The sequence below is a fragment of the Antechinus flavipes genome, chromosome 6 (assembly GCF_016432865.1).
Source record: "Antechinus flavipes isolate AdamAnt ecotype Samford, QLD, Australia chromosome 6, AdamAnt_v2, whole genome shotgun sequence".
Classification (NCBI taxonomy): domain Eukaryota; kingdom Metazoa; phylum Chordata; class Mammalia; order Dasyuromorphia; family Dasyuridae; genus Antechinus; species Antechinus flavipes.
Genome location: NC_067403.1, coordinates 85,344,783 through 85,357,850, shown reverse-complemented (window position 1 = coordinate 85,357,850; position 13,068 = coordinate 85,344,783). Strand labels below are relative to the sequence as shown.

Below are 13,068 nucleotides of genomic sequence, written 5' to 3'. Positions count from 1 at the left end.
TAAGAGTCATCTTCTTTATTTCATTACTTTTCACAGAAGTTTAGAATCAGACTCTTCTCGCTGAAGCTTCTTAGAATCACATCTAAACCTGTCGGCAGGTTTTCACAGAATTGTCAGCTCAGATAACTCATGGGGATAAAACTAATTGACAGGATTTTAGTGAGACTAGAAATAGCCTATTTTGAGAGATTGGTTTATTTTTATGAGGCAGGCAGGATGCCTGGAGATTCTTGTTTTTATCGGTGGTGAATTTATTTTTCTTGAATACTCCTTGTGATTCTACTTAAAACCAAAAAAACCTGCCCTCATTGCTTTTAAATTCCCACATGAGAACCAAAATTGTGTCTACAACACCAGACTTGTTTGTTGAACATAAAAGAACATAAATCCTCTATAGGTCCCCAGGGAGATGTTAGAGAAAGGGAGTAATCATTATAAACTACTTAGTGCAGTATGTACTGTATCATGTTGCCGTGAGAAAGTTATGTTTGATTGGTTCATAAAACAGGTTTAGTAAATCCTTTAAATAGTGATTTGGGCAATTGTGCACACTGGAATATAATACCTGAGAGTGTATTAGAAGGATTACAGAGTCTTCAGAATAGTTACCTGGGGACATGGAGTTTTTTGGTTTTAAGGGTGACAGTGTTTTCTCTTTTCACATTTGTGTGTCAAGCATGATAGAGTTTTATTGCTTCCCTTTGTGATGTAAATTTCTTTGATGATTGTTTCCCCTAGTTTGGATCTTGGTTATTTAGATTTGCTGTAAATTTTCAGCATTGCATCATATTATAAATTTGCAGGCACTCACTCTAAAAGTGACTCTGAAGGAGGACTAAATCAAATACCAACCACAAATTTGACTCTTGACCTATACTATATATATGACTTCTCAGATTATACAAGAATCAAATCTAAGCAAGAAATTTCTTTTTCTTGCTTAAGGTTGAAAGTCAAGGGTAAGCTATAGGGCAGGCTTTATAAATCTTGTAATTTGTTACAGGTTGTCATACCATATCCAGTTTAGAGGTATGCATATCATCCTTATAAACTTAAGCTTAACATTTTTAGACAATTTGTATTCTATGCCACTCTCCTGAAAAGACTTATTTGCCTTGTTGCTTTATGAAAATGTGAAAAAGAGAAGAGGAGTCCTTTATGTTCTGACCATAAAAGGGAGACAGTTTATTAAATAGTATGCAGCACTTTTTTCCCCTCAATATTATCTCACTAGCACCTTTATTATTGCATTAAATTTGTAAACTATTTGGGATCCACTTTTACAATATTGGTTCAGCCTAGTCAGCCATATTGGCTGTCTTTTTTTTTTTTTTGATACTTAATATTTTTTACAATTATGTTAAAGATAATTCCACATTCATTTTTGTAATATTTTGTGTTTCAATTTTTTTTTCTTTTTTCTTCTCCTTCCTCCTTTTTCTCTAAGACAATAAGCAATTTGGTATAAATGTACAATCATCTTAAATATATCTCTGCTTCAGTCTTTAGTGAAAGAAGAATCAGAACAAGAGGGGGAAAACAATGAGAGAAAAAAACAAACAAAAAATGTGGAAATAGTATGCTTTAATCATATTTATACTCCATAGTTCTTTCTCTGGTATTTTCTATCATGAGTCTTTTGGAATTATCTTTGATCATTATGTTGCTAAGAAAAACTAAGTGTATCATAATTGATCATTACACAATATTGCCATTACTGAATACAGTGTTCTCCTGCTTCTGCTTAGTTCACTTAACAACAGTTCATATAAGCCTTTCCAGGTTTTTCTGAACTCTGCCTGCTCATCATTTCTTCTAGAAACAATAATATTTCATTAGCTATACCAAAACTTGTTCAGCCATTCCCTAACTGATGGATATAACCTCAATGTTCTTTTCTTTCTTTTTTTTTTTTTTATAACTTTTTATTGACAGAACCCATGCCAGGGTAATTTTTTATAGCATTATCCCTTGCACTCACTTTTGTTCCGATTTTTCCCCTCCTTCCCTGTGGTGATTTTTTTCTTCTTTAAAATATATAATATAGATTCTCTCTGGGGAGAGGTGCAAGTCTTTTGAGGGAGATTTTCTGGGAGGCAGCTTTAGTATCAGTTCGGATCAATAATTACCCCAAATGCAGCCAGGTGATAAAAGTTCAGATCTTTTATTATCTCCAATATAGCCCAATTAGCTTAGAGGCCTGTCTCTCTGCTTGGTTCCAAGAGCTCCCTCCGAATGTCTCCAAATCCAAAGGTTTTGTCCTTCAGCCTCTGCCTCTGCTTTCTTCAGTCTCCAGCCAGCGCAAAGATGGAATTACTGTCTTGTCTCCTTCACTTGGGGCACGGCTAGATTTCTGGCAAGTCTTTCAGACCAGCTTAGTCTCAGTGGGGGAAGTGCAGGAACCCAGCCCAGTGGTGTGAGATGAAGATGAATCTGGTTGTGCCTCTGAGAGAGCCTTCTCAATCTTCACTGAACTCTTGACTCATAGCTTTTTCCTCTGAAAACTCTTCTTCCACCACCAGCCAGCCAAGTGGAAAATATTCTGGAATGAATCACTCTTCACTGGTTTATATATGACTCTTCTGAGAGAATGGGATTATGGGTTTTCTCCCATAGTGCTCTCTTGCCCTACGAGCTTCAAGGGAGGTGTGAATTCATATATCTCATACTAAACCCTGAAATTTCCCAAATGTGTGAACTCCAATGAGTAAAGGTGCACACACAAGCATTGTATCAGTTAGTTCTACTTAGTACCTTGTTTCAGGTTCTGGCTACTTAGTACCTTGTTTCAGGTTCTGGCCCAAAACATCTTCTTGTAACATCAGATTAGCAGTTTGTAAAGATTCCAACACTTCCCTCCACCCCCTCTCCCAGATGGCAAGCAGTCTTTTACATGTTAAATAGGTTAAGTATATCCTAGATACAATATATGTGTGCAGAACCGAACAGTTCTCTTGTTGCACAGGGAGAAGTGGATTCAGAAGGTATAAATAACCAGGGAAGAAAAACAGAAATGCAAGCAGTTTATATTCATTTGCTAGCGTTCTTTCTTTGGGTGTAGCTGCTTCTGTCCATCCTTGATTAATTGAAATTGAATTAGCTCTCTTTATCGAAGAGATCCACTTCCATCAGAATACATCCTCAAACAGTATTGTTGTTGAGGTATATAATGATCGCCTGATCACCTCAATGTTCGATTCTTTGCTACCACAAAAAGAGTTGCTACAAAAATTTTTGTACATGAGGGTCCTTTTCCCTTTTCATGATCTCTTTTGGATACAAAGCTAGTAATGGGATTGCTGGATCAAAAGATATGCAGACTTTTATAGCCTTTTGGCATAGTTCCGAATTGTTCACTAAAATGATTGGATCTATTCACAACTCCACCAGTAATACATTAGTTTCCAATTTTCCCACATCCCCAACATTTATCATTTTTGTCTTCTGTCATATTAGCCAATTTAATAGGTATGAAGTGGTGCATCAGAGTTGTTTTAATTTGCATTTCTAATCAAATGTGATTTGAAGCACTTCTTCATATGTTTGAAATCCCATGTTTCATTGAATGTTCATTTCATCTCTTGAAAGATGTTCCATTCTGCTGATAGTTGATTCTGGGTGGCAATTCAAGTTCCTTTGACTTCCAGAATATATTTAAAACTCTCTGATCCTTTAATGTAAAAGTTATTAAATCATGTATAATCCTGACAATCCTGACAAATTATCCTTGATATTTAGATTGTTTCTTTCTGACTGCATGAAGCATTTTCTCCTTGACCTGGGATTTGACTACAATTTTCCTTGGAGTTTTCATGTTGGTTTCTTTTTTAGAAATTGATTGGTGGATTCTTTCAGTTACTATTTGACCTTCTTATTCTAAGATATCAAGACAGTTTTCCTTGATAATTTCTTGAAAGATGTTCTTTAGGCTCCTTTTTTTAAAAATCATGGTTTTTAGATAGTCTAATAATTCTGAAGTTATCTCTCCTGAATCTATTTTTCAGATAATTTGTTTCGCCAGTAAGGTATTTTACATTTTCTTTATTGTTTTCATTCTTTTGTTTAATTTTGATCTTATTATCTCATAAAATCATTAGCTTCTAGTTTCTCAATTCTGATTTATAAGGAATTATTTTCTTCAGTGAGCTTTTGTACCTCATTTTACATTTAGCCAATCATACTTTTAAAGGAATAGTTTTCTTCAATGGAAGTTTTCCCATTTGGACAATTTTATTTTTTACAGAGTTGTTTTCTTCAGTTAATTTTTGTACTTCCATTTCCAAGCTTTTGACTCTTTTTATTTTTCATCTTTACCACTTCTTCTCCTCGCTCCCAATTTTTTTCTACCTTTCTTACTGGATTTTTAGTTTTAGTTTTAGTTTTTTTTTTTTTTATTTTTTAAAATAACTTTTTATTGACAGAATCCATGCCAGGGTAATTTTTATTTTTACCGAATTATTCCTTGAACTCACTTCTGTTCCAATTTTTCCCCTCCCCCAGATGGCAAGCAGTCCTTTATATGTTAAATAGGTTACAGTATATCCTAGCTACAATATATGTGTGCAGAACCGAACAGTTCTCTTGTTGCACAGGGAGAATTGGATTCAGAAGGTATAAATAACCCGGGAAGAAAAACAAACATGCAAACAGTTTATATTCATTTCCCAGTGTTCTTTCTTTGGGTGTAGCTGCTTCTGTCCATCCTTGATCAATTGAAACTGAATTAGCTCTCTTTATCAAAGAGATTCACTTCCATCAGAATACATCCTCAAACAGTCTTACTGGATTAAAAAAAAAATAGCACTTCCAAGAGCACTATTTGGGCTGGAAACCAATTCATATTTCCCTTTGAGGTTTCACATGTAGACATTGTTTTCCACTTCTTAGTTTGTGTTTTGATCTTTCCTTTTATCATAGTTGATTTCTATGGTCAGGACTCTTTTTATTGGCTTTTTTTTTTTCCCCTTAGAGTTGACCTCTGCTCCTAGGACATAGGTTGCATTGTTGTAAGTTTTGTACAGGATCCTAGTTACTGGATTTCTAGCCTGGGCCTCAGGTGCTTGAAGCCTACCTAACTTGTTGAGTGGCCTAGCTGAGTTGCACTTGTTGTGTTGTTCCTGGGCTGGTGGATTACTTGTTGTACTGGGTTGGTATCTTTACACCTTGACTGCTGTGCCACTAGCTTGCTAAGTCTAGACTAAGGGGCCTTGGTTGCTGATCTGTGCTGTATCTAAGGGCTTCCCAATGCTTTGCCCAGATGCCTTTTGTTCTGGCTTGTGCTCCCCTCTTACCCAAACGAGACTGACTTTTCCTGAAAACCTTCTAAGTTCTCTTGGATTGGAAAATTCTTCCATTTCATTTTTTTTTGTGGTTTTTGTCACTCCAGAATCTGTTTAGAGGCTTGATTTAATGCTCTTTCTGAGAAAAACTGGACAGAGCTGAAACTTCTTGGCTTCTTTCCTCCATTTTGGCTCTGCCCTACAATGCTCTTTCATTCCATGTACATCCTATTACTTTTTTACCCTTGACTTTAAAAGAACATTAATGATGTAGTGGATGGATGGATTTAGAAATTAGATGATTATTATATGGCAATGCAATTTGGAATATCATCAAGGTCAAGATGAGGTAATTAGTGGCATCTATTGAATTCAACTAAGATTTAAAATCAAAGTACATAGTAGTCCTTTAATGATTATGTTCCTATAATTTATTTTTAATGAAATACAAAAATATACTGGTTCTTTAAGCAGAGATAATAAATACATGAGTCAGACCTGCACAAACATGTAACATAAGAATTTATTGCCAGATGTCTAGTTAGTGATTTGGGAATCATTCTAAAGATTAAATTTACCTGGGGGGGAGGGGAGAAACTAGCACAACTTTAGTAGAAATTTGGTATAAAGTAATAATTTACACATTAAACATTGCTTGACTTATTTGGAAGAATGTGCCTTTTATATCTGAGTGTTAGTTATGTTAAGGGTTAGCACTGTTTGTTTCTTTGAAAAGATTTTAATCTCATTTGACGTTTACAATCTCAAGTTTTGCTTATATGGGGAAACACCTTTTAATATTTTCTGAAGAAAAATATGCATGTTCTTAAGAAGAATTGGTACTGGCTCAAAATATCACAAGGCACAACAACATAGAATGCAACAGCTTTTGGAATTTGTGTTTTAGATTCCCTGATTTATCTCTACAACTCAAGAACTTTTTCTAGGAAAAATAATGTTGTTTTTTAACTTCATATGAAAACTTTACAAAATCATGTGCGGATACAAGTTACTAGACATGTCTGAAATCTAGCTATCTTTGAACTAATAAGAGCTCAGTCTCAGATAAGGCTAGATTGACTTGCCAAGTTCAGAACAAAAAAATTTCATGAATAGCAGCTTTGTATTACCTGTAAAAAATCTAGATATAAATACTACTCTCAGATAAAAATAGCAATTGACAATGCTCATTCAAATCAGTATAAGCTTAAACATTTTTCTAACTACTTCCTCTTATCTCTTTTGTTCTACCTCCTCTCCAGATTCTTGAAATAATTATAATAGTTGGCTTCAATTTCAGTGAAATTTATTATATAATATAATTAATTCATTTTTCATTTGTTTATACCTCTGGATTCCTTATCTGTAGAAACTATGAATTATTTTGCAAATATGGAATATTTTGTTACCTATATATATATAAGTATTATTTTATAATTATATGTATAACTACTTGAAATTGGAATTAACTCAAAGCTATATTAACCAGTATTTTCTCTGTTCCCCAACAACAGGCATTTTATGCAGTACTTGCTGACAGAAAAGTACTGTGCTAGATTCTCTTATTCTATTATAGATATTGAAAAGTATAAAACTGACCTTGTGGAGATTGCATTGTAAATTGCTTTATTGAATAGGACCCTGAATTTAGCATCCAGAGTACCTAGGTTTGAATCAGGCTCTTCTTCTTCTTCTTCTTCTTCTTCTTTTTCTTCTTCTTCTTCTTTCTTCTTCTTCTTCTTCTTCTTCTTCTTCTTCTTCTTCTTCTTCTTCTTCTTCTTCTTCTTCTTCTCTTCTTCTTCTTCTTCTTCTTCTTCTTCTTCTTCTTCTTCTTCTTCTTCTTCTTCTTCTTCTTCTTCTCTTCTTCTTCTTCTTCTTCTTCTTCTTCTTCTTCTTCTTCTTCTTCTTCTTCTTCTTCTTCTCTCTTCTTCTTCTTCTTCTCTTCTTCTTCTTCTTCTTCTTCTTCTTCTTCTTTTTTGATATAATTCTTTATTCTCCTCTACTTTTCCCATCTCTGATGAAGTTAACCTTTCTAGTTAACAAGATCCACCTGCTATATGTACTCTTGTCTTCTGTCTCTTCTAGAAAAATGCCTCCATATTCTTCCCTCCTTCAACTAAATTCTAATTTATTCCTATTTGATGGCTTATCTCTAGTGATTGTAGAAAATGACTAGCTTTATACCCTAAAATAATAAAAGAAAAGCTTAAACACTTTTTGACCTGTCATCCCCTTAAACTATCATCTTACATCTGTCCTTTGTCATAGTGAAATTCCTAGGGGAAAAAAGTAATCTCTTCTCATTTCTATCATTTCATCTCTTCTTGCTCACTCTTTATTCTCTTTTATTTTGTGCATATTTTACACAGGCAATTTATCCCCTCCCCCCCCCATCGATGCATAAAAAAAGTTAAGTTTCTTGGGGGAAGAGACATTGATTTTTATCTCTGTATGTTTAGCTAGCATCTAGCACAGTGCCTGGTGCTTAATAAAAGACTTTCTATTGATTTATTTTACTTTTTTTTTTTTTTACCTTGGACAAGTCATCAATCTAGTGTTTAGCACAATACCTGATACATAGTAGATTGTTTATTTATTGATTGATTGTTGCTCAACTTTATCATCTGTAAAGTGAGTGGTTGAATTATATGATCTTTAATGTCTATTCTAGCGTTAATACTCTTCTGATTAACTAGGGTTGTTTGTGTGTACAAGTTTATATTTCTGCATACACATAGGTGTGTGTATATATATATATATATATATATACATATATATATATATATATAATTTGTAAACACAAGGGACTCTAATGATTTATATTAAGTGGTATTTAACTGTCAAATGAGCAAGCATAGAAACTAAGTACAGTTAGATTTCAAGCAAGGTGAAGGTCACAATGGATGGGAAAATTTAACCTGGATCTCAAAGGATGAATAAATAGGATTTTGGATGGATAATGACAAAAATGTATGGTTCAGATCAGAGGAATGGTTCTTTCACTGATGGATAGTAGAGGACAGCATCATGCTATTTCAGGAAACATTGCCTGATTTCAACAAAACATATGTTTTACAGACACAGTAGGATTTAAGATTGGAATGGCATATTGGGGTCAGATTATCAGCATTAGATGCTTACATAGAAAATAAGGGAAAATATACAAGAAATAAGGATAGGCTGAGTTCTTACAGTATTCTATAAGAGAGCCAAGTAGATACTTGGCACACATCTATTAAATTTGGTCCATCTAAGCAGCCAACCTCAAAAAGTTAAGAGAAAAAGACTGATATTTTTCCCTCCCTCGTAAACCCATCTTCAATGTTTCCTTTTTTGGAATATATAATATTAAGTAAGTTTTGGCAACCAAGTTTTTAACATCCAAAGATGTGAATTAATTAAGTCATGTAGCACACACCTATACCAATTTTCTTTCTTTCTTCTGTTTTTTTTATAGGTATGACTTTGTAGAAATTGAGGAGCCCAGTGATGGGACTATTTTAGGGCGTTGGTGTGGCTCCAGTGCTGTACCAGGGAAACAGATCTCCAAAGGAAATCAAATCAGAATAAGATTTGTCTCTGATGAATACTTTCCTTCTGAACCAGGGTTCTGCATCCATTATACCCTTCTTACACCAGTAAGTAATGCAATTTCAGAACATATTTATTGTGGCAAAAGGCAGAGGATAAGGTTGGTTGAGATTCCCCCCCCCCCGCAAAAACAAAAACAAACAAACAAAAAAAAAAAACAGCATTTTTAATTTAGTTCCTGTTTTTTGTACTTCATAAATGTCATTGTGGTTATTGTGGATAACTTGAAATGGGATATCCTGGATAAACTTAAACATGTTGGAACATTAATACATAAATTATTGTTGCAACAAAAAATTATTTTTATTACCATTTGAAAAGAATTTACATTGGGAGTGGGAGTGAGAGAATTCTGACCCAAAATGAAATAAAATTGAATATGAAAACGAATATTGAAAGCCAAGGAACTCTACTATCTATCTGATAAAAACATGACCTTTCAGAATTGGTAAGAAGTAGCATAGGTAAAACCAGAATTTAAACAGAGGAAAATTGAGAATAATTGCACATTTACTTTGTAAGTTTACTAGCAAAAAAACCTCACACTTCTACAGTACTTTATATTTTGTGAAAATATCCAAAATCTGTTTGGGTCCTGATTGACTAAGATTGAATGTAATTAGCAGTCATTTCAGTTTGAACCAAAAACCTTGAGGTTCTTCCCCTCCCAGATTCATTATTTAATTTAGTTATTTGGATTTTTTTGTGGGGGGAGACTAGGTGAAAAAGGAGATTCTTTGCCTTAATTGCTACCTATCCTGATTAATCACTGAATGGATGTGGCCTCAATTAAACTGAGAACAGGCCAAGGTCTGCCATTTCATCTAAGGTCATCTTCAGTTCTCTTCATCTACATTTGGCCACTGAACTCAGACACTCTCAGGGAATGAGGGGAGGAAGTGAGGCAGGTGACCTTGCCCAGCCTTTCCTCATTTCAGTCCAATTCAGTTGCGTGTCATGGCATCCTCTCCCTGATCATGGTGCTTTTGAGAACAAAGGACAAAGAACAACAACAATTTTGTGAACCACTTTATTCACTCTGATTTTGTGGGGTGGGTTAATGCTGATATTATTATCTATCTTTCCAAGGGTGGAATGATGACCAACTTGCCAAAATTTAGGGAACAGCTAAAGGCTGGAGCAGAATTGCAGTCCAGGTCTTCTGACTTCAAATTCATTGTTCTGTGTCCATTTCACCACAACTACTTTATCATCCTTGTGTACTTTACAATTTACAGATTATTTTGCCACAGCAGCAACCTGGGTTAGGTAATGGGAGTAGTGTTATTATTATTTTTCAAATGAGAAAATAAAACTAAGAGAAGACATCTGATTTGATTGATTTACAAAATGGGTAATTTACAAATGGGGTAACTCACTTAAATCCAGCTACATCTTAAAAGTCTAAAATCTCCAAACAAGTGATTTGAATTAATTTCAGGCTTGTGGCCATTTTAGGGGTGTGTGTGAGTATGCTCGCACGCGCGTGTGTGTATGTGTGTATGGGTGTGTGTGTGTGTGTGTGTGTGTGTGTGTGTGTTTCAGCACTTTTTGTTCTTTATTGTTCCAAGAATGAATTGACAGCTAGCTTAAGAAATGGAAAGATTCAAGTTCAAGTACTGAGAAGATACATACTGTATCTAGGTGACCCAGAGCAAGTCACTTTATCTTGGTTTGCCATTTGGTATAAACCCAAACCAGATTAAAAAGTAGTGGATAAATATATAACAAAAATGAATAAACAAGCAAATAAATAAAGCCTGGATAACATCACATTTTAAAAACAAGTTAACGTGTAGCCTGCAGGATTCTTCCATATGGATTAGCAGACCCTTGTTGCTATTGGAATTTGACAAACTTACCTGCTCTAGGGAACTCTCTATAATTATTTGTTGCAGAGAAGGTTGCCAACTAGCATTAATAGAGGAAGTTTCCTCACTTCAAGTAATTCCTTATGCCAACACCATCATCGATCCAATGACTATCATTTTTCTATTTTTGAAGTCTTTGGACTTCAATATGCAATACAATTTAATGAAGAATAGCATTCATGGTAATTGGGCATTTCTCAGCTGGAATTTTTAATCCATCCTACTTCCTGTCATCATGTTTAAAACTTATGTAAACTCATGCATTGATCATGGAATGTTTGTTCTGTGATGAGTTTTAGATGATGGGCAAGTGGATGAATTTTAGCTGTTGGCTAAGAATTCAGCCACAATAAAAAATGGCAAAGTACTTCATTGGGTAGGCTGAATGATTATTTTTGCAGAAGGTGAAGGTGGAATTTTGAATTTTTTATTTAATTAATGCAGAAAACTTTCCATGCAGGATTCCCTCCACTAAAGTAGAAATTCATCTGTTATTTATAGATACAGAAAATTACCTGAGGCACTGGGAAAATGTGTAACTCCAACCTAGTAACACAGTATTTGTTAAGGGTAGAGCTGGAGTGGAGAGCTTTCTGGCTCTGATGCCTTTACCTCTCTTCACTATATGCCATACTCCCTTTCAGATTTAATGAAAACATTTTCTTATGTGAACAGAGAAAAACTTCTAACAGGTAGAAAAGCATGAGTAGAGAGCCAGTATTGCTTCACATCAAGCACTGACTCATCAACATTTTAAAAAGCTCATCATTGGGTTAGCTGTAGGAGGATACAAATTTTTGACTCCATAAATTTTATGAATCCATCCATTAAATAATGAAAAAGTTATGTTTTTAATTGGTGGTATCCATATGGATCAAATCATTGACCGGTAAAGTTTCAGATAGGTCTGTTATGCCTAAAAAAGAATCTCAAATTTACCTGTTTCTCTTGAGGATCAGTGACTTCATCAGTGAGCACATAAATCTACCACATTAAATTCCGTCTACTACTATAACTCCATAACTATGTGCTGGTAATGAGAGATGGGAAGGAAAGGAAATGAACAATATTGTAGCCCATTTTCTGATGATAAGCCCCTCTGATCTTATTGCTTGCTGGTTTTTTGATGGAAGGCACTTAATCTTTTGATGATATTACATGTTAGGACTTTTTCTCTTGTAGGACCTTCTTCTTGTATGAACTCAGAGAACCTATGCTCATGAGGAAGCAGAGTAGGGCTTTAGATAGAGGCCTCAAATTTACACTTCATAGTGATATTGTAAAAAGCTAGTAAATGTATTTCTGTGCATTATTCAGAGTGTTTGTGGCACATTTTGTTTACTTCTGTTTATAGTATAAAAGTAGCATATATTTGAGATAAGGAATAGAATTTTAGAGAAAGAAAGTTGGCATTTTTAAATTATCTATCTATATATAATACCAAATTGGTATTAATTGGGGCTTATTGTTCAGCCAAGACACTCAGTTAAAGACCAGTTTATGATTTGCCTTATTAATGTATGTATCTGGAGCATGTATTACAAAGTGACAAGTTGTTGGACTAGAGTTAAATAGTAGGAACAGAGCAGACCAGATCACATAAATGGAATTCTGTTATTCCGTCCATGAGAGTCAAACCATTTTCCAGCCTGTGTAGTACAATGGGAAGAACATTGGTTTCGAAGTCAGAAATTATTGTTGTTGTTTTCATTCAACTCTTCATGACTCCATTTGGAACTTTCTTGGCAAAGATACTGGACTGGTTTACCATTTTTTTCTAGCTTGTTTTATAAATAAGGAAATTGAGGCAAATGGGGTTAAGTGACTTGTCAACAGTCCATGCTCACACAACTTGTAAGTGTCCGATAGTAAGAATATCCACATCTGTTAAGATCACAGGTTGATTGAAGTAATAGAGAAATAAGGGACATCCATGTAAAATTTTTATCTTTTGGTGGTTCCTTGAGTAAAATGAGTAAGAATCTGGGTTGACATTCCATTGTATGAATTAGCATTTTTAGGATAGTACTGACATCCTGAGAAGGGCCTTCTTAGAAACAAGGATGTATTGAAATTTATAATAAGCTTGAAGAGCCCCTAAATTGCCTGATCAAAAATGATTGAGTGATTTTTACCTTTAATAAATTGTCTTTTAGAAAAATTCATTCAGTTCACATTTAAACCTATTTTAAATTAATTTCTTTGATTTTTCAAAGGACCTTAAGATACTGCTGATCCCTGATGACAGTTTGGCTTGTGTCTGTAACAAGTTCTTTTTCTCAATGCACCTATCCCCGCAATACCTTCACATATATTTTAATAATGGT

The 13,068-nt window shown here is 34.4% G+C and overlaps 1 protein-coding gene across 1 annotated transcript in view; it reads left to right on the top strand.

Annotated features, from left to right (window-relative positions):
* Positions 1–13,068, top strand: part of PDGFC (platelet derived growth factor C) — a 229,347-nt gene that overhangs the window by 160,766 nt on the left and 55,513 nt on the right. The window contains exon 3 of the mRNA XM_051965808.1: positions 8,737–8,917. Within this exon, the coding sequence (XP_051821768.1) occupies positions 8,737–8,917 (181 nt within the window). The remainder of the gene's footprint in view (positions 1–8,736; positions 8,918–13,068) is intronic.